General features: G+C 39.7%; 1 protein-coding gene across 3 annotated transcripts in view; it reads left to right on the forward strand.

Moving 5' to 3' along the window:
• The window catches only part of rgs3a (regulator of G protein signaling 3a), a 275,278-nt gene that overhangs the window by 49 nt on the left and 252,202 nt on the right, over positions 1-23,027 (forward strand). The window contains exon 1 of one of the 3 annotated variants that reach the window (XM_048613559.1): positions 18,796-19,033. The exons of 1 other annotated variant lie outside the window; for it this stretch is intronic. In XM_048613559.1, coding sequence (XP_048469516.1) covers positions 19,028-19,033 — 6 coding nt within the window. In that variant the 5' untranslated portion in view covers positions 18,796-19,027. Of the gene's footprint in view, positions 1-18,795; positions 19,034-23,027 lie in introns of those variants that run through there. One more of the 3 variants, XM_048613561.1, reaches the window with a different exon arrangement.

Here is a 23,027-nt window from a genome sequence, read left to right on the forward strand (position 1 = left end):
AATTTAGGGCGACGGTCAGTCGGTTAGTCGGTTACCCATTGCTAATTCAGGGCGACGGTCAGTCGGTCACACATTCATTAATTTAGGGCGACGGTCACTTTGCGGCGTGGACAGTCTGCCCTTCCTAGGTCGTTGTGGGGAGTTACCCCGAGTAGTCATTTTCTGGGTGTTGGTCACTGGTTTTTACTGCAATTTTTTTCAAAATATCCGGTATTGTTCCGTTGAGACGTGTGAACGTGTTTATTTACCCAGCGCTAAAAATAAGTCTTAAAACAAATCACCGTTATTTTTGGCGGGAAATGTTGCCTTCGAATTGGGGAAATTAATGGGAAACAGGTTCCGAACGGTAAAAGGCAGCGTATTTGCTTATGTCAAGTTTTGTTTTAGTAAACAGTTTTAACATATCAATCACTTTTTTTCTCTGGAACTTATTTCTGCAATTTAAAAAAAAAACTAGTTTAATTCTTTCAAGTATTAATGCGTATGTAACTTATTTCATCTCCTGTGCATCCACAATCTTGAAGCCAAGATTGAGAGGTTTGCTTGCAATTTACTTGGAAAGGAAGTTTAGCAGTGGGTTGCGTTTTTCATTGAAGTGACAACTTTGTCTCTGGGTGATCGTCGAAATACATTTTTTGTAAAAGAGAACAACTGTTTGATCCTGGAAATCCAAAACACTGAAAATACTGTAACTATTCAGGTCTGAGCTGCTTTACAGAGTTCTTCAGACTTGGATGAACTTAAATAAGAATATACATAACATTTTTCAGGCAGACGTTGTTCACATCAAATTCTGTTTTTACTGCAGTTTAAAATAATGTACACAAGTGTCTCACTGATCATCAATATAATGCAATGCTTAATTGAGCTTTGAAAAGTAAACCACAGCACTCAGCACAAACGCAACAAGGTAGCACGCAGGTGCAGCAGGTGATCAGGAAGGCTATTGGAATACTGGCTCTTATTTAGGGGAGGCAATGGCCTAGAGTGGTATTATCACTGGACTGTTAATCCAGAGACCCAGATAATGCTCTGGGGACCTGGGTTTGAATCTCACCACAGCAGATGGTGGAATTTGAATCCAATAAATATCAGGAATTAAGAGTCTAATGATGATCATAAATCCATTGCTGGGGAAAAACCCAGCTGGTTCACTAATGTTCCTTAGGGAAGGAAATTGCCATCCTTACCTGGTCTGGCTGACATGTGACTCCACACCCAGTTGACTTTTAATTGCCCAGATGGACAATAGATGCTGCCTGGCCAGCCCTGCATCCTGTGAATGAATAAAAAAAATTTACAAGGGGGTTGGAGTATAAGAGTAGGGAAGTCTGACTGCTCCTGTACAAGGTGATGTGAGACCTCATACGGAGTACTGTGAGCAGTTTTGGTCCATTTTTTTAACAGAAATATATAATTTCATTGGAAGCTGTTCAGGAAGGTTCACTAACATGATCCCTGGTGTAGTGGAATTGTCTTATGAGCAAAGATTAAATAGGTTGGGACTCTTATGCATTGGAGTTTGGAAAAAATGAGAGGAGATTTCATTGAAATGTAGGATTCTTAAAGGCCTTGATAGGGTAAATGCTGAGAGGGTATTTCCTCGTATGGGAGAATCTAGGACAAGCAGGCATAGACTCAAAATAATGCGATGCTGATTTAAAACTGAGATGAGGAGGATTTTTCTTCTCAGAGGCTTGAAGAGTCTTTGGAGCTCCTTGCACAGAGTTGTGGGGATATTATCCTTGTGTATATTTAAGACTGAGGTAGATTCTTGATCAGTCGGTGAATAAAGGGTTACAGGGACAAGGCAGGAAAGTGGATGTGAGCAATTTCAGATCTGCTGTGATGCTATTGAATGGCAGAGCAGGCTTAAGAGGCTGAATGGACTACCCGTTCCAATTTCTTATGCATTTCCGTTTTGGATGCAAGTCATCCTTAAGACAGAGCTTGCCATGCTAAACATCCTTGCTGTCAATCCACATCAATGTAGGCCTAGGTTGACTACTAAGTAGCTTTGCATTAGTTACTTGTAGCATTGTCAGTCTGGGACCATCCTGTACCGAAGGAACAAAGTAGTATGCACTCAGCCTATGTCATTTGCACCAAATGCAGCTTATATTTGTTATTACCTTTGACATAAGAATGCCTGAACAAGCCATCAACACCAGACAACTTATGTACTCTGTTTGTCGAGCTTTTCCAGAAGGAACAGCAAGAAGAAAGTAAATCTGCAGGGAAAATCTCAAGGAGACTTTCATTATCTAAGTATCAATTAAGATGTTATAGCAAAAGATATGGAGAGGGAACAATTTTTAGCACATGTTCAGAATAGCTTCCTTGAGCACCATGTTCAAGAAAAAAAGGCAATTGTGATGAAAGTTGTTGACTTGAAAGGTTAACTAATTTGTTTCCCCAGCTGCTGCCTTATTTGGTGAATTTGTCTAACTTTTTGTTCTCATTTCAGATATCCAGCATATACAATGTTTCACTTTTAGAGGGGAACCTTCTGGGACAAAGAATATGCTATGTAGTTGGAGACAGAGAACAAGTTTAGCATTCTTAACTATTATATTGGTCTTTATTAAGGAAGAAGTTATTTACTAACAAAGTATTTGTAGGGGCAAAGATGGCAGAAGTAACAGATGGAATTAAAATAGATAGGATGTATTGGAAAAGCTCAATAAACGGAGTGCATAAGTTGTCTGGTGGTGATAGCTTGATTACCAGGTTGTTAACAGAAATAGGAGTGGTAGGGCATATCAGAATCACCCCCAGGTTACAGGGAATGTTAGTGAATTGTGGAGTATCAAATATGACACCATAATTCAAGAAAGGCTAAGAATATTGCTTGTAACTACAGGTTTAAAAAAGAATGGGGAATTGGGTTTTCAGCACAGATTTGCAGAGGACAGGTCATGCTTGGTGAGTCTAATTTAAAATATTGTGGTAATTTGGAAGGTTGATGAACGGAATGTAATTGATATTGCTTATGAATTTTAAGCAAGAGTTTGACGCACTTGCCTGTTACACAAGCAACACCAGGAAGATACTGCACGTCCTGACACACTCATCACACTACCTTACATCAAGAGCACATCTGAACTGACCACAAGACTCCTACAACCACTGGGCATCAGAGTAGCATACAAACCCACATCAACCCTACGCCAACTGCTAACCTGAACCAAAGACCTGTTACCCACCATGGACAGGACCAACGTAATATAAAGATCCCCTGCAAAGACTGCAACAAACATTACTTTAGCCAGACAGGAAGAAAATTAGCCACAAGAGTACACAAACGTCAACTAGGAACAAAAAGACACGACTAATACTCACTCATCTCCATCCACGTGGATAAGGAAAACCACCAGTTTGATTGGGACAATATCAGGATCCGGGGACAGGCCAAGCAGAGACAAGCAAGGGAATTCCTACAGGCTTGGTTCTCCACTGAGAAGGCCATCAACAAACACATAGAGCTAGACCCTATATATATTCTACTGCAAAGAAAAACCGGAAGTGAGGTAACCCAGCTCAATGGAGACCAGAGTTTAAATAACAGGTGGAAAACACAACAGCGCTTCATCGGAGGCTGCAATGATGATGTTACCAGCAGGATAATGAAACATCTGCAGAACAACGAACCAACTCGGCAAGCCAACCAGCCACAACATCCATCAAAAACCTTACTGTTTGACACAGTTAGCACAATTGATGGTTATGGCATAGGAGACAAAAAATCTGCAGGTGCAGGAATCCAAGGGAGACAAACAGGAGGCTGGAAGAACACAGCAAGCCAGGCAGCATCTAGAGGAAAGAAGTCAATGTTTCAGGTTTTACCCTTCTTCAGGACTGGATGTGGGGGTAAAGGGGGCTGCAGGTAAAGGGTGGCTCCCTTTTCTGCCCCATCTCCTCCCTTCCATTCCATCAACTGACCGTCCCTCCCAGCTACCAACCAGATTTATCCCTGCCATCGACCAACCAGGTCATACCTACTACTGGTGTCCAACTATCACCACCTTTCCCACCCGCCTTCCCTTTATCTGCAGCTTCCCCTACCCCCAACATACAGTCCTAAAGAAGGGTAATACCTGAAACATTGACAAGGCAAAAGGAGACTGTGTTCTACTTTTCTTGAAAATAAATTTAAAATGTGATCTAAAACCAATTACGAGCAAGTAAAAGTGGCAGCAAACTTTCTAGGATTTATATTCTTGTCTCAATGTAACAATCAAAAACTTACTTATGTCAGTATTTAATAAATACAGTGACCACATAATCTTTTCAAAAACATCGATGATCTTATGACTGTTCATTAATTTCAGTTTGACCAGAAATCCCGTCTGCATAAACTAAAATGCACAGTACTGTTATACAGTAGACTTTAAGTGATGGTTTAGTTCGTAAATGATTTCTAACTGCCTTTGTGTGTATAAGCTTAAATAATATTTGTAAAATAATCAAGTCACCGGGAATATAACTGGTTGGAGGCAGTGTAGTAAAAGTTCACAAGATTGGTTCCTGGAATGAATGAGTTGGCCTATATTAATAGATTAATTAAAATGCATTGATATTGTTCTGAAGGGGCATGATAATCTAGATGTTGGGATATTGTGTTCTCTGGTTGGAATGTCTAGAACTTGGTTGGAGGCATAGTAACAGACAAAGAGTTGACTATTTTAAAACTGAGATGAGGTTTTTTTTTCACTGAATGTTGTAGACCTTTGGAATTTGCTACCCTAAATAACCACAGACGCTCAGTGGTTGAATATATTCAATGCTGAGATAGGTAAACTTTTGAACAACAGTGGAATCCACGGATGTGGAGATTCGGAATGAAAAGTCGAGTGGTGTTTAAAGAGTAATTGTGATCTTATTCTATGGTGGACCAGGCTTTGGAGTTGTCTAGCCTACTCATGCTGCAATTTCTCATGTGCTTGAATACAGATGTAATTTCAATGCCAAGATAACAGACCTTGCTAACAAGCTATTTCTTCAAACTTTTTTTTTAGCAGCAACTTTGCTATGCATGTGTCAGTATGTGCTTCATTTAACTAACTGCCATAGCTTGTTGAATGGAAATAAGGAATAGAACCAGGAATACTCCAGCTGGGTTTGGTTTTCAAGTTTGCTTTGCCATTCAACATGATCATGGCTGAACTTTTGTTTCATCTTCACTTTCCTGCTTATCTTATAATGCTGTCCCTCGTAGAACACTCATATTAATGTGCCTAAGAAAGGCATACTAAATGAAAATAACTTTCCTAAAAGAAACCATCTAATAAAGGGTTATGTTACTGACCTGTTAGTTGTATATTACAAAACCTACTGGCTGTCTTGAACCTAACTGGTCCTAAAATCCTCTTGTTAACTTACTGACTCTAATTAACTAATGAACACTTTCTCCCTACAACCCTTGCCTGAATCTCCCATTCACCATTTCCATCACACATAGTGATGGCTTAGGAGAGTGGTACCTAACAGGACAGTAAGTGTGATTAGCAAAAGGTCAGGAAAGGAAGTTAGTTGGCTGATGAGCATGGGTTAAGCAGAAAGAAATGGTGAATGAGAAGGTTGGAAGGAGGGAGTGCAAGAATCAGAGAAGGTAGTGAGTGGGGTTAGTTGTTAGAGGTAGTGAACAGGGAGATGTGACAAGTGAAGCAGCATGTGTTTTTAAAAATAATGTCTGAGCATGTACGTTTATAATGTGGTTCTTTGTGCATGCACTGAAGAAAAAAATGCTATTTGGAAATTTCCCAAACTTACAAATCTCACTAAAATGAAAATGCACTGTTAGAACCTAGTTTTAAATAGGGTTAGGTTACTTATATTGCATAATGGATGGAAGACTTCTCATAATTATTCTTAGATAACATTTAATGAAGTAGTACTCATGTAAATATCAACATTCTCTGAAACAACTTAAACGCAGATAACATATACAACCTTTCTTTACTTAGCTGTTTGGAGCCACGAATACCCAGATATACTTCAAGATTGAATGAGACTTTTAAGATTCCATGAAAGCTGGAAATACACAATGCATGAGTCATTTCTGGAAGAGGAAAATTAGTTAAGGCTTTGAATAGGATTCTTCAGCATGTAGATTAAGTTGAATTTGTTTATTAATATTTCTGTACATACAAGGGTATTATAATAATTTAAGCTGTAAGGAATACTTTAATATCTTCCTCAGCAAAATGATGGAAAGGAGGTTGATAATGCACTCAAGCAGCAATGCTGCATGACACAGTCCACTTAGCTCCTGACCTCATCACAGCTTTGATCCAAACATGGACAAAAGAGCTGAACTGCATAGGTGAGATTAGAGTGATTGCCTTTGGCACCAAGCCAACATTTGACTGGATATGGCATAAAGGAACTTTAGTCAGATTGGGTCAATGCAAATTGGGGAAAAAACTCTCCACTAATTGGAGACATACCCAGTATAGAAAAAGATGGCCATTAGTGTAACTCAATCATTTCAGCCTCAGGCTCATGTCAGTCTTGGTGCAGGAGTTCCTCAGGTTAGTGTGCTAAGCCTAACCAACTTAGCTACTTCATCAATGACGTTCTTTCCATCATAAAGCGAAGAATGTTTGCTGATGATTGAACAATATTCAGCACCATTCGCGACTCCTCAGATGCTAAGCAGCCTGTGTCTGTGTGCAGCAGGACCTGGATGACTATCAGGCTTGAGCTGATAATTGGCAAGAACTATTAGTGTCCCACACATGCTAGGCAATGAACCCTTAGAGCAAGAATGAATCTAACCATTTCCCTTGACATTTTAATGGCATTACCATCATTGAATCCTCCATGATCAATATTCTGGGGGGTTACCACTGGCCAGAAACTGAATTGGAAGAGCCATTAAAATTCCGTTCCTACAAGACCGGGTCAGAGGCAGGGAGTGGGTAACTCACTTCTTGTCTTTCCATAGCCTGTCCATCTATTACGAGGCACAAGTTGGAATGTGATAGAATACTCTCAACTTCACTGAGTGCAGCTCTAAAAACATTCAGTTAGCTGATATCATTCAGAACACTGCAGCCTGCTTGATTTGCACCCTATCCACCGCCTTCAATATTCATTCCCTCCACCACCAATGCACTGTGAAAGCAGTCTGTACCAAGATTCAATGCAGCACCTTATCTATGCTCCTTTGACAACACCTTCCAAACCTTGAAGAACAAAGTCAGCAGATGCATTGGAATGCCACCATCATCAAGTTTGCCTCCAAGCCCCATATTATCCTGAATTGGAAGTATATCACTTTTTTACTGTCACTGCATCAAAACCTTGGAATCCCCTTCCCAACAGCATTGTTGGTGTACTTACACAATGTTGACTGCAGCAGCTTAAGAAGATAGATCACTGTCACAAATTAGGGATAAGCGATAAGTCACAGCCACATCATCTAAAATAATTTTAAAAATGGAATGGGATGTGTCATAAAGTCCAGACCCAACTCTCATCTCTCCTCATTTGATAACAAACCTTCAAATTCTGAACTTGTAAAACACTGAAATGTAAATTGGAAGGGGAATTGTGTATGAATTGAAAAGGAAAGAGAAAGGAATGGATGGTAAAATGGCAAGTGAAGTTTAATGCAGCAAAGTGTGAAGTGATTTGTTGTGGTAGGCAGAAAAGCAATATAAACTAAAGGGTATGCATAAGCAGAGGAATGTCGGTATTTACGTGCAAAAATAATTGAAGGTGAGAGGACAAGTTGAAGAGAATGGTACGTAAAGCGTAAGCATCTTGTTTTTATTAACAAGGGCATGGAGTACAAAAGCAGATAACTTGTGGTTGATCCTTCCCAAATTTACTTTATCCCAAACTCTCGTTCTTTTATCAAAACCAGCTTACCCATTGATCCATATTTGCTGATGTAAACTGGTTTATAATACATATTAATTTAAAATTTTCACCTCAGAATCTCTGTGTGGCTTCCCAGCATTTGTAACTCCTTCCAGAACTGCCTGATTTCCCAACACTAGCCTCCAGTTTATCTCACAATTAGCATCATACTTTATCTAACTAGGCCCTTTTAATCTGGATTTCCTGCTTAAGTCTCTTTTACCCCTCCAACTTCCTTTTATCCCTTTTCAGACTGTTTTCATCACAACTTTTAAACACACTTTAGGTCACTGTTGATATTTCTTACTTGATTCAGCAGCCATTTTGTATGATAGCTAATTGGTCCATCTTCTACTATGTTAATAGTGCTTATAAAGGGGAGAGATTGAACAAAATTGGTTGTTTTGACTTGAACTTCAGAGGCACAGGGGCGAACTGATAGAGGTTTACAAAATTACTAGAGGCATGGATTGAATGGATTGTCAGAATCTTTTCCCCCAGAGTAGAAGTGTCAATTAATAGGGGACATAGATTTAAGGTGAAAGGAGGAAAGTTTAAAGGAGGTGTGAGAGGCAAGTCTTTTGCACAGGGTTGGAAGTACCTGGAATGTGCTGCCAGACGAGGTGGTTGAAACAGCTACAACAGCAACGTTTGAGAGGCATCTTGACAGGTACATGAATAGACACAGAATAGTAGAATATGGACCATGTCGAGGCAAGGGAGGCATCATGTGTTAGTGCCAGCTTGGTAGACCGAAGGACCTGTTCCTGTGCTGTACTGTTCTTTGTTCTAAATGCAAGTTGGTCTTGCTAATCAGGTTACTACAAAATTGAATAATCATTTTCTTCTGATCTGTTCTGAGTAAATGGAAAAAAGCCAGATGATCAACTATTAAGCGGACATAATGGAGTTGAAGAGGAACTGTGTGTATCTAATTAAAGAACTGGGATCACTTAGTCTAACTTGAATCGATAATGCATGAGAACATTTTAAGCAATTCGATCAATATTCAGGCAATATTCATCAAACTGTGAAATAGTAATTAGCATGGCTTAATGGCTAACCGACCATGCTTTACAGATCCATTGACATTCTTTGAGGATGTAACTAAGTTAGTACTTACTCTGAAGATAATTCACATGGATTTTCATGGTTTTAAAAATTGCAACAATACCTCATTTCAGCTGGCTTCTTCAGTGCCTACACTATCATCTATGATGAACAACACGGCTTTGTCCTCTTCTTTGAATGATGTCTCTCTGATAACAGCTGTCACCATATGTGTAGTTTTTACAATATTAATGGTGCTTTACTTTCCATCAATGTTCATTAACTGTACAGATGTTGCCACTTTCTTCTGCTGCCAGTTGAACAAAATGAACCAAATGAACCATAATTTCTTGTTACGCAATGTCAACAGAGCTAAAGCTACCTTTCTTCATTTCACATGTCTTGGATTCCCTATTGTTATTATTATACACAGTGCTTTACCTTTTGTTTTTTCTTCTTTACTTTAAAAAAGCTACAGATTGTATAGAAGTCTCCAAATAGTATAAAAAGACAGCTGCCTGACTACTGGAAAGTGAAGAATTAGTAACCAAGGGCAGAGGCTGTTGGCACTTTAACAATGTATGGGAATGTGGGGTTTAGCAGGGTTCTGGAGGTGTAATGACAGGGGCCTGAGGGTGGCAGCAAAAGCAGATATTGTGGCAACCAGTTGGAGCACTCCTGCTCCTCTGTAAAGTGAAACCCTTGACTACAGTGCACTTTAGGGCATCCTGAGGCTGATAAACAAGCTTATATAAATCTCTGCAGCTGATGTTGAGGAAATGTGAGAAGGCCATGCAAGAAGACAGCACACATTTCTTTGCTGGCATCGATCACCCCTACTACTTTGTTTTTACTGCCAACCTTTGACTTATTGAGACCTTTGTCAGTTAAACATGTAGCAAAGAAAAAACATGATGGATTTATTAAACTTAGTTTCAACTTGTGGGACTTTAATTTGTGATATGTGGGGCTTTAGGTGAGTTGTCTGTAACCACCTTAATTTGGCCACTATGTAATAATTTCAAACATTTTCTAATTGTCCAGGGAAAAAGAGCTATGGTATATCATTGATATGTGTGTGCAACTCTGTATGCTTACCAGATTTTTATCCAAATGTATTTTTGGATATGTTGACTTGACTTTTTTGCTTTCTTCCAAGTGCCTGCTTTCTTCCAAATGCATGGTTTAGTGCAAATGTGGGATTATAACCAAATTTAACTGAGATTAAAAATTTTTAACTGCTTGGCATCCCCATTTAAAACATATTAGAAGCAGAGAGAGATTTGAAAACTAAACGCAGCATTGCTTAGCGCAGTCGTTTACAAACAAAATGCATCATATAAAGTAAGATATTTTAAAAACGGAGGAAAGATCTTCTGCTGGATTTGGTGCTTGCCGAACAGTATCAGGTACTGTAAAACTTTTCTCCAAACTTTGTCACATGAGATGAACCGGCTGGGAATTATGGAAATGGTACTGGGATTGTACAGCAAAATAATTCTTCAACCCTGGGAGTTTGACAAGTCTTGATGAAAGAGTGTGCAAAGAAAATATTTGGTCATATGATTTTCACTACAGTTCTGTTCGTGACACCATGCTGGTCCACCCCACTTCTTAGACAAAAAAAATGGATCGGTCTTTGTATCATTAATCCAGCAATAACAGGTTAGAATTTCTAAGCTTGAATGACAGTCAAAGTTTGCTTTGAAATCAAAGCCATTGAATAAGATTGCAAGTTATATCCCTTCAATCTAATTTGTATATTGCATGTATGCCTATCAGGACATGATTAGGTCATTGTACTTTGACAGGGGGAAAAATATATTTTCATAAGGTTTTTGCAAGAGCTTATTGATATATTTTGTGAATAAAGACAGTTTCCATAAACTTTGCGACATGAAAAGTCACTTGGGATGATTTTCTTGGTGTTTAATGTTTCAACAAGTTACGTTAATTTAACCACAAAGTTGAAGCTTAAAAATTCATCTGAGCAATAAATGTTGCATTTTTGATGTAGTTCAATTTTTTTTCTATTCGTTTGTGGGATGTGGACGTCGCTGGCTGGCCAATATTTCTTGCCCACTTCTAGTTGCCCTTGAGAAAGTGGTGGTGAGCTGCCTTCTTGAATCGCTGTTAGTCCACCTGCTTTGTGTTGACCCACCATGCCATTAGGGAGGGAATTCCAGGATTTTGATCCAGCGACAGTGAAGGAATGGCAATATATTTCCAAGTCAGGATGGTGAGTTTCTTGGAGGGGAACTTGAAGGTGGTGTTCCCAAATGTCTGCTGCCCTGTCCTTCTAGATAGAAGTGATCATGGGTTTGGAAGGTGTTGTTTGAGGATCTTTGGTGAATTTCTGCAATGTCTCTTATAGATAGTACATGCTGCTTCTACTGAGCATCGGTGGTGGAGGAAGTGGATACTTGTGGATGTGATGCCAATCAAGCGGGCTGCTTTGTTCTGGATGGTGTCAAGCTTCTTGAGTGTTTTTTGGGGCTGCTCTCATCCAGGCAAGTGGGGAGTATTCTGTCAAACTCCTGATTTGTGTCTTGTGGATGGTGGACAGTCTTTGAGGAGTCAGGAGATGAGTTACTTGCTGCAGTATTGCTAGCTTCTGATGTGCTCTGTTAATGTGGTGAGTCCATTTGAGTTTCTGCTCAATGATAACCCCCTGGATGTTGATAGTAGGGGATTCAGAGATGGTAACACCATTGAATGTCAAGGGCTTGTGATTAGATTGGCCATCACCAATAAGAGACATATTTGTGCCACACAAATGCCAGGCTGTCACTTGTTACTCGCCACTTGTCAGCCCCAGCCTGGAAATTGTCCAGATCTTGTTGCATTTGAACATGGATTGCTTCAGTATCTGAAGAGTCGTGAATTGTGCTGAACATTGTGCAATCATCAGCGAACATCCTCACTTCTGACCTTATGATGGAGGGAAGGTCATTGATGAAGCAGCTGAAGATGGTTGGGCCTAGGACACTACCCTGAGGAACTCCTGCAGAGATGTCCTGGAGCTGAGATGATTGACCTCCAACAACCATAAACATCTTTCTGTGTCACGTATGACTTCAACACCGGAGAGTTTTCCCCCGATACCCATTGATTCCAATTTTTCTAGGGCTCCTTGATGCCACATTCTGTCGATTGCAGCCTTGATGTCAAGGGCTGTCACTCTTACCTCACCCCTGGAATTCAGCTTTTTTGTCCATGTTTGAACTAAGGCTGTATTGAGGTCAGGAGCTGAGTGCGCTTGGCAGAACCCAAACTGCATGTCACTGAGCAGATTATTGCTGAGCAGGTACTGCTTGATTGTGCTGTTGATGACACCTTCTATCACTTTATTGATGATTGAGAGTAGACTGGTGGGGTGGTTATTGGCGGGGGTGGATTTCTCCTGGTTTGTGTGTACAGGACATACTTGGGCAATTTTCCGCATTGTCGGGTAGACACCAGTGTTGTAGCTGTACTAGAACAGATTGGCTAAGGGAGTGGCAAGTTCTGGAGCACAAGTCTTCAGTACTATTGCCGGAATGTTGTCAGGGCCTGTAGCCTTTGCAGTATCCAATGTCTCCAATTGTTTCTTGATAGCACATAGAGTGAATCAATTTGGCTGAAGACTGGTATCTGTAATGCTGGGGACCACTGCTGAAGGCCAAGATGAATCGTCTACTAGGCACTTCTGGCTGAAGATTGCTGCAAATGATGTGCTGGTCTCTTCCATCATTGAGGATGGAGATATTTGTGGAGTCTCTTCCTCCAGTGAGTTGTTTAATTGTCCACCACCATTCACGACTGGATGTGGCAGGACTGCATAGCTTAGATCCGATCATTGGTTGTGGGATGGCTTAGCTCTGTCTATCACTTGCTGCTTTCGCTGTTTGGCGTGCAAGTAGTCCTGTTTGGTGGCTTCACCAGGTTGACACCGCATCTTTAGGCATGCCTGGTGCTGGTCCTGGCATGCCCACCTGCACTCTCCATTGAACCAGGGTTGATCCCCTGGCTTGATGGTAATGTTTGAGTGGGGGATATGCTGGGCCATGTGGTTACAATTCATGCTGGAGTACAATTCTCCTGCTGTTGATGGCCCATAGCGCCTCATGGATGCCCAGTCTTGAGTTGCTAGATCTGTGTGAAGTCTGTCCCATTTAGCATGGTGATAGTGCTACACAACACAATGGAAGTTATTCTTAATGTGAAGATGAGACTTCATCTCCATAAGGACTGTGCGTTGGTCACTCTTACTGATAACTGCCATGGACAGCTGCAACTGCAGCTGGCAGATTGGTAAGGATGAAGTCAAGTATGCTTTTTCCTCTTGTTGTTTCCCTTACCACCTGCTGTAGACCCAGTCTAGCAGCAGTGTCCTTTGAGCTGGTTAGATCCTAATCAGTAGTACTGCTGCCGAGCCACTCTTGGTGGCGGACATTGGAATTGCCCAACCAGAGTACATTTTGTGCCCTTGCCATCCTCAGTGCTTCTTCCAAGTGTTGTTCAATATGGAGGAGTACTGATTCATCAGCTGAGGGAGGACAGTATGTATTAATCAGCAGGGGGTTTCCTTGCCCATGTTTAACCTGAAGCAATGAGAATTTATGGGGTATGAAGTCAATGTTGAGGACTCCCAGAGCAACTCCCTCCCAACTGTATACCACTGTGCCACCACCTTTGCAAGGTCTCTCCTGCCGGTGGGACAGGACATATCCAGGGATGGTGATGGTGGTGTCTGGGACATTGTAAGATATGATTCTGTGAGTATGACAGTGTGAGGCTATTGCTTAACTTGTCTGTGAGACAGCTCTCCCGATTTTGGCACTAGCCCTCAGATGTTAGTGAGGATGACTTTGCGGCGTTGACAGGGCTGTTTCCACCATTATCTTTTCCAGTGTCTAGGTCGATGCCTGGTGATCCATCCAGTTCTTTCTTTGAGACTTTGTAATGATTTGGTACAACTCAATGGCTTGTTAGGCCATTTCAGAGGGCAGTTGAGAGTCAACCACATTGCTATGGGTCTGAAATCACATGTAGGCCAGTCCAGGTGAGGGTGGTAGATTTCCTTCCCTGAAGGACATTGGTGAACCAGATGGGTTTTTCCGACAATTCGCAATGATTTCATAGTGATTAGTAGATTCTTAATTCCAGACTGTATTTTTTTTATTATTATTGAATTCAGATTCCACCATCTGCCGTGTTTATTCAGTTTTTGTGAAGTTAGTACTTTAAGATCATTTGTTGGGAAATACTTTGAATTATACAACTTAAATCAATTTTGTGTTTGGAAGGATCTGTCTGCTTGAGAATTTAGTTTGCTCAAGTCAGTTTTAAATAAAAGATTATTCCAAGTGCCTGGATTCTCCTAACATTTACTTCCTATTTTTGGTTTTTGCACATATTTTTATCTTAAAATTCTATAAGACTTTGACACATTTTTCTGTCAATATCATGTTCGAAATTTTGTATATGAAGCAGGAGGGTGGTTACAAGGACAGCAGAATTTATTGCATTTGACTGCTAATTGCAATATGCAAGTTGGGAAACTTAACTTTACTTTTAGCCTGCTCCATTGGCTACACTATTCTTTGCTACATGTGCCCCAAATCCTGGAGCTCCCTCCCTAATAATATTGTTGATCTACCGTATCAGACATGGACTTGCAGCAGTTCAAGAAGGCAGCTCACCGCCACTTTCTCCAGTGGAACTGGATGTGGGGGTCAAATGCTGGCCCATTCATTAACGGCCACATTCGTTGATTAATAGAAAGAAACTGCCACAGTTATATTGTCTTTTCCCCAAATCCAAGGTTGACCTTCTCGTGGGATTAAATTATCAGGCTCAGGATAGAATGAGACAAGTGAGGTCAAAGTTGCGATATGATACGGATTTCACTCTAGCTCAGAAAATGTGGACTTGAGTCTTCAAGGTAACCTACTGTTACATCCAATTGTGGGGTGAGGTTCCCTAATTTATTGGAGGTTCCGGATGGACTATCCTAAATTATCAAGCTCCTGGGTGGGGAGGATGAATTGACATCTCCTCCTTATTTACCTGCCCCAGTAGTTGATTGCAAAAAGGCAAATTTGAAAAGAATCCCTTCCCTTGTGCCCCTCTTCTAGATTAAATGAATTTGTTTTAAAAGGTGCCAACTTATCTAAACTTTGATTTAATTAGAAATTAAATTTGAATCCAAAAAAGCTGAAAAGACTGACAGATCAGTCTATTGTTCATCCAGAGTAGATAGTGAAACATTAACTTTATATTTAGTGGTACTGGTGGTACTAATGTTTGTAGGCGAGAGGTTGTTTTGAGATGCTTGGCTTTGGAAGTCAGTTGAAAGGCCTTTGACTTATATTGTTTCATTTTGACTGCAGTTTCAGTTGCTTTCTAGCTTCAGAAAGAAAGAGACTTCCTTTTTAGTCGTACCACAGGGATGACTCCCACGGTACACACCTTTGTCCATTAGCACAAAGAGACTGTGGCTTTCAGACTCCTTTCTTCTGTATTCTTGAAAGGGGAAAACACTTTAAACGTATTACCAATTTGGTACATGATCTGCAGAAGATTGCTTTCTGTGAGGAACTGGGGAAGCTAGCTCCTCATTATCTCTGTAGCCACAAGAAATCTCAATCCAATTTGTTCTGAAAAAGGATCACTGGACCCAAAATGCTAACTCTATTTTCTCTCCACAACTGCTGTCAGACCTGCTGAATTTTTCCATCAATTTTTGATTTTGTTTCTGATTTTCAGCTTCTATAGTTTTTTGTGTTTTTTTCCCCACTTTGTCCCTCTTTTGAAGGGATGTTGTTTTAAACTTAGCACCTTCTTTGTGTGATATTCCAGAATTTTTCTCCAGTCAGTAAATTTATATCTGCAGTATGTCTTTTCAAAAAAAACACATTGTCATTGTCATTGTTTCTGAGTACTTTGGTGTTCTGTTCCATCATCATTGTATTACTAAGATTAAATTATTTTAATTTGCTTTTGGTGAAGAGATGTTGAGGACAATGTTCAACTTTCACAAGCACGTAAATCTAGCATGAGCTGGTTGGCTGCCTTTTTACAGCCCAAATAATTTTCATTTCTGCTGACACCAATGCATGAGTGTAATCAGTGACTGATTTGATGCCACAAATTTTGCAGCCTAACCAAAGGACAATGTAAGCTTCATTAAAATTCAAACATCAGGTGATAAACTTACTTTGAAAATGTTCCTTACTAGACTTCAGAGTTAACACAAATGAGCTAAGGGTAAGAGATAGCAGGAACTGCAGCTGCTGGAGAATCTAAGATAACAAGGTGTAGAGCTGGATGAACACAGCAGGCCAAGCAGCATCAGAGGAGCAGGAAGGCTGACGTTCGGGCCTAGACCCTTCTTCAGCTAAAGGTAAACTCTGTGATTGAACATACTTAGGTCAAAAGATTCAAAAGCTGAGAAATAGAAGATTGTTGTTTTACTTATTTTAATTTAAATGGCTGTTTGTCAGAATGCTTTGAAATGAAGTGCTTGCAACATTGCACATTTACTAAAGCAATGTTATATCAAGAAAAGTAAAGAAATCTTGTTGCAACCAGATGTCAGTTTAGCAAACATGGTTATGCATTTTTTAGTAGGCAACTATCACATGTCAATTAAAATGTACCAAAATTAACCAGATTAAATGAAAGAATCAAACTATAAAGATTTCCTGCTCTCTGAGGAATATAATAGAAATATAACATCAAATATATACACAAGCCCAAGTGATAATCTTGCAAAGAAGTTGCAAGGGGATAGCAGGTACAGACAGAGTTAAAAACAATTGAAATTTAAGGTGTGAGAGTCTTTAAGTTGTGAGGATGATCTGAGTGCTGACTGTAAAATCATAAGATTTAGGAGCAGAATTAGGCCATCGAATCTGCTCTGCCATTCAATCATGGCTGATGTGTTTCTCAACCTCATTCTCCTCTCCCCATAACTCTTGATCTCCTTACCAACCATGAACCTATCTATCTCTGTCTTAAATACAATCAGTGATTTGGCCTCCACAGCCCTCTGTGGCAATGAATTCCACAGAGTTACCACCCTCTGGCTGAAGAAATTCCTCCTCATCTCAATTCTAAAGGGTTATCCCTTCATTCTGAAGCTGTGTCCTCAGGTCCTAGTCTCTCCTACTCGTGGAAACATCATCTCCACATTCACTCTATCCTGTCCCCATCTGTATTCTGTAAGTTTCAAACAGATTCCCACTCATCCTTTTAAATTCAATTAAGTACAGACACAGAGTCCTCAACAACTCCTCATATGACAGGCCCTTCATCCCCGGCATCATTCAAATAAACCTCCTCTGGATCCTCCCCAAGGCCAGCACATCCTTCCTTAGAAACGGAACCCAACACTGCTCAAAATATTCCAAATGCAATCTGACCAGAGCCTTATACATCCTCAGCAGTATATCTCTGCTGTTGTAGTCTAGCCCTCTTGAAATGAATGTCAACTTTGCATTTACCTTCCTAACTTCCAACTAAACCTGCATGTTAACTTTAAGAGAATCCTGAACAAGAACTCCCAAGTCCTTTTGTACTTCAGATTTCTGAAACCCTCCCCCGCATAACCTCACACTTCCCACATTCTATTCCACCTGCCACTTCTTTGCCCATTCTCCTAGCCTGTCCAAGTTCTTTTGCAGCCTCCAGGCTACCATAACACTACATGTCCCTTCACCTACATCTGTGTCATCTGCAAGCTTAGCAACAGTGCCTTCAGTTTGTTTGTCTAAATGTTAATGTGTAACGTAAATAGTTGTGGTCCCATCACTGACCCCTGCTGTACTCCACTAGTCACTGGCTGATGTCCTGAAAAGGACCTCTTCATTCCTATTTTTTGCCTTCTGCCAGTCAGCTAATGCTGTATCCATGACAGTACCATTCTCATCTCTTCTTGAAGAAGCTGTGCTTTCTCTTTCCTATTTTACCATGCACTTCAAGTACTTTGCAATTTCATCCTTAATACTGAACTCTAAGATACTACTGACAATTGAGGTCAGGCTAACCGGCTTATAGTTTCCTATCTTTTGCTACCTTCCTTTCTTAAACATAGGTGTTACATTAGCCATTTTCCAATTCTCTGGGATTCTGTCTGACTCTAGTGATTTGTGAGAGATAGCCATCAACACCTGTTCTATCTCCTCAGCTATCTCCTTAAGAACTCTGGGGTGTAGTCCATCTAGTCTGGGTGATTTGTCAACCTTCAGATGTTTCAGTTTCCCCAGCACCTCTTCTGGTGAGCCAATAAGCTCACCTCTGTCCCCTGACTCTCTTGAAGTTTTGGTATGCTGTTGGTGTCTTCCACTGTGAAAACTGAGGCAGAGTGCCTAGTGTGTTCCCATGCCATTTCTTTGTTCCCCTTTACTACTTGTCCAGCCTCATTTTCTAGCTGTCCAATATCCACTGTTGCCTCTCTCCTATATCTTTTAGATATCTGAAAAAAACTTTTTTTGTCTTTTATATTACTGTCTGGCTTATTCTCAAATTTCATCTCCACCCCCACCAGTGTTCAGTAATCAAAATCCTTTCTTTTAAGCAATTATTCAGTTCCTTCGCAATCAAGATTGTATTTAAATAATACCATTATTTTTAATAATTAAATACAAACGAGTGAGGAATATTGCACGTTTTTGTGGAATATGTCTGAGGTGCTGAAAATCTCTTTAATGTATAGAATGTTAACAGGACACCTTCTTGTGGAGATAGTGCATCTTTTACTCTCCAGGACCTTTTATTTTAAACGAAATATGCGGAGTGGAGTCTGTATTTTTTTTTAACTGTCTTGTGTTTTTGAAAGAAGCCTGTGATTGGTCTGCTAGATGGAGGTTGAATACCAGACGGCTGAAAGTAATTACGTGTTTATGCATTGGAACTAAGTGCGATAGGTGAAAAGCGGGAGAGTATTGAAGACTTTTAAGTGATTTTTTTTTGAATTGCAAACACATAATTTTTAAAAAATGATGAAAATATCGACGTTTGAACGAGTCTGATGCTTTAAAATAGAAAGGACACAGTCTCGAGAACAAGCTGTAAAGCTTGGAAACATTTCGAATAAATTTTTTTTCTCTGCTTGAGGAACATCATGAACGTGAGTAATCTCTGGTTTAATACATTTTCAGTTTATTCACGAGGAATTCCATCAGCTATCTCTTCGGAGTTAATGAAGACGCTGTTGGAAAGCAAGTTTGTCACGCTGGCGTCACTTGAATTTGTGGACAGATGCTTAGCGATGGCCTCAAATTTAACTGAGTACCAGACATTGAGAAAGATAGGTTAACCTAAAGAATTTAGTTATCTTTGGACTTACATTTAGTCTACTTTATGCTATTCTATAGCCTGCTTCTATTGTTTGCAATATTTTGCAAAAAATAACTTCGAATTTTCTGACCGTCGCCGTTCTCACATTAACCGTGGGTAGCTGTGACAACCTGCAAGTGGAATTTGCGTTGTCAAGTGAAAATGTGTTAGTCTAGAATATGAAAGCAGTGCTCAGTTTAGTTCTCTTCCCCCCCCCATTCTTTCATATACAAGTATTAGCTGTGAAAAGTAACAAATCTAAACAAAAAAATATGTTGGGCAACCGCAACTTTAGGCCAAAAACATGAACTGAGTTTCCCAAGCAAGTTTTGCCTCGGGTCGGTGTCTTTTCTAAGTTTGCGAAAAAAATTCGTTTCACAAAACAGATGTTGAAGTTTAACTTGTTTCAGTTAAAACATTTCACTAATGCTGTTAGGAATGGTTGGAAAACGTGTATGACGTAGAGGACTGTTTGAACATTAATCATTTTGAATGGAACATTATTGTGTGCAGTTTCTATTGTCTGCAGAAATGTCAGTTGTTTACTATTTGCTAGTTTCAAGTTTTTGAGATAAATTAATATTGTCGTGCATCATGGAAGCATGCTAAGAAAATTGTATACTGACCTAAATCCTAAAGTGTGACTATTCTCTTAATTTTTGTTTTCCCTTGATTCAGCATAGTTCTTGTTTACCTCTTCAGTGCCTCTTAATCAACATGGGATGAATAAGTACTAATCACCCTTTTCCTGGAATTCTTGAGATTAATGTTTCAGAAACAAAAATGTGGACACTACTTACTTAGCAACATTGACTTTAACAAGGGGGATTTAGATGATTGCTCTTTTAACCATCACCTTCAGTAATATTCAAATATAAATGCAAAAGCTTTTCTTTACTGCCTTTAAGGAATTTTGTGTGTAAATTAGTACTGCCGTGTATTGGAAATGTTTTAAAATGAATAGTTTAAGGAAACAATTGGTGTAAACACTGGCTGTGCTTTATAAAGACATTTTTCATTGAATAATTCGAAACTGAATTTTAAATAGTCTAAATTTCTGATTTTAAAATAGGTATAAACTGACTTGTAATTGTCAAATAGAATTACGTGCTGGCACACAGGAACAGTAACTATGAAAGGAAGATGCACAGATTTTAAAAGGCTTACGCTATTGTAATAAGAACCAAAAACATTGGAAATAGACAGCAGTCAACAGCATGTTTAAAGAGACAAAACGTTGACATTTTAGATGAAAACCCTTTGTCAGAATTGAGATCTCGGAGATACCTGAGCCCTATAAATAACTTGAATGAAAGTGGGTGAGGTACCACAGGAAGAGAAATAGTAATTGGTAGGATCACCTGTAAACAGATATTTTCTGCCCAGGGATTTTGAAGCAGTTGGGTGCGAAGGTTGCAGATACCTCCGATGCTCCCTTGATTGAGGAGCCTTTTATGACTGAAAAGCCACGTTACTCCACTATTTAAGAAAGGCAGGGAATGAAATGGGCAATTGCAGCCATTGGCAGAACATTTCCCACGAGGATGTGTATTGAAGTCATCACCACTCATTTTATTTGCTAGGAACTTAGACAATCGGACAGAAAACTCATCATCCAAGTTTGCTGATGACAAAAAGAGAGATGTCACCCTAAGTGGTGTAGATGAAAATATAACATTACAAAGAAATATTTTGATTTAAGTGAATGGGCTAAACTGTAGTAAATGGATTTCAGTGCAAGCACGTGTGAGGTTATTTAGGTTTCCACCCGATTTTGAGCATAAAAAGCCAGGGCATTTTCTAAATGATGAGAAACTAGAACAGTGGAAGTTCAGAGAGACTAGAGTATCCATATATATTGTCATTAAAATGTCATAAACATGTGCAAAAAAGGACTATGGGAATCTTTTATATCTTAAGGTGTTCCAGGCACCCACATTTTTGTAGAGGATCTAATGGGCTTATGGAATTCATAAGGTTAATGGGTGTTTATTTTCCCATGAGATGTGAATGTTGCGGATGAGGAGAACATTTGCTGCTCATTCCTAATTGCTCCTAGGGAAGTGGTAGTGCACCATCTAGTCGAATTTCAGCAGTCCATCTGATGTGGGTACACAATAGCACTCTTAAAAGTATACAATGTTTAGGATTTTTTTTTTTCTCTTAAGGAATGATATAGTTCCAAGAAAAACTGGTCTGTGGCTTGGAGGGAAACTTTTAAAGTTGTTAATGTTCCTGAGAGTCTGCTGCTGTTGTCTTTCTAGGTGGCAGAGATTGTTAGTTTGGAAGGTTTTGTCAAAGGAGGCTTGGTAGTTGCTGCAGTGGTCTTGTATATGGTACGCAGTACTCCCACTGTGTCAGCAGAGAGGGAATAAATGCTGAAGTTGGTGGATGGGGTGCCAACCAAATCGGATGCTTTGTACTGAGCTGCTTGAGCTTTTGGCGTCTCACACGCCCAGGCAAATGGAGAGCATTGCATTATATTCCTGACTTGTACTTTGTAAATGGTGGACAGTCTTGTGATTTTTCAAAGATGAGACATTTGTAGGAGTCAAAGCCTCTGACCTGCACTTTTGGCCACAGTATTTATTTTAGTCAACACTTGATCAAATCCTGCCTTATTGTCAAGGGCATTCACTGTCACCTCACTTCTTGATTTGATTGGAGATTTCAACGTACTAAAGGGAACGGTTTGGGGGAAGGAGAAAAAGGATTTCTGCTAGTCAAGGAATTGAGGGTTGAATATTGTCGACACTGATCTAAACTTGTTGGTGAAATCAAGCTCAAGATATCTCTTCCTCAGAGTTTTAATGACTAGTTAATCAAATATCTAGTACTGTCTGGTACCTCTTTGTTTACTGAGTCACCTAATTAATCAATTAGCCCCAATCACCAGGTGTACTGTCGCTATCCTGACAGATCCCCCTCCTCTCTCTAAATAAAACCTGTAAAGACAAATAAACAATGCCTGAACAGAAAATAATGATTTTTAAAAATATTTTACATATGTTTATTGTACAACTTTCCATGTTCCTCATTTCTTAAATGTTCAACTCCAAAATGGCCCAAGCAAAATGTCTTTTTTTCTTCATGTTCTTTTAATTCATTTCACCAGGTGTCCCTCTTTTGAGGACTTTTCCATGATTTATTTGACCACATGCTGTTTCTTTGACAACGACTTGTGTCTACCCACTTTAGTTTTGGAAATCTCTTTTCTAGCATACCAGTGTAAAAACCACATATTTTTATTTCCTTTTATTTTAGGCAGTTATTGCTTTAAGCCAAGGAAACTGTACAAAGAGATGGCTGCGGTTTTAAAAATTATGTTTACCGGGGCGGATTGTATAAAATACACAATGTTGCATTATTTTGGAATAGGGAAAGCTGAAGAAGTTACCACGGATCTGATGAGTTCTGAACTAAGGGAAATTGCTCAACTGTCACATTTTTATCGTCTTCTGCCCAGGTGATCATGGCTTGTGTGGAGCTAGTGTAGCAGAGAACTGCCTCGTCTGCAAAGAAAAAGCAGCATAAAAATCTCTGTCTCTTGCGAAGGAACTGGAAAGTTCCAGGAACAGCTATCTGGCTTCCACGCGCTCTTCTTGGCAAATGCCCTGTTAAAGGAGAAGTAAAACTTCCTTCAAAAACAGTGCGAGGATGAATTCTCAACCAGTAAATGAGAAACAGCATTGGTGTGCCCCAAACTGTATCAACAACAAAAAAGTTTTTAAAATGAGTGGGGAGAAAAAACTCATCATATTCTTGGTTCAGACAAGTGCCGTTGA

Source organism: Rhincodon typus, chromosome 28 (assembly GCF_021869965.1).
Source record: "Rhincodon typus isolate 14 chromosome 28, sRhiTyp1.1, whole genome shotgun sequence".
Lineage (NCBI taxonomy): Eukaryota > Metazoa > Chordata > Chondrichthyes > Orectolobiformes > Rhincodontidae > Rhincodon > Rhincodon typus.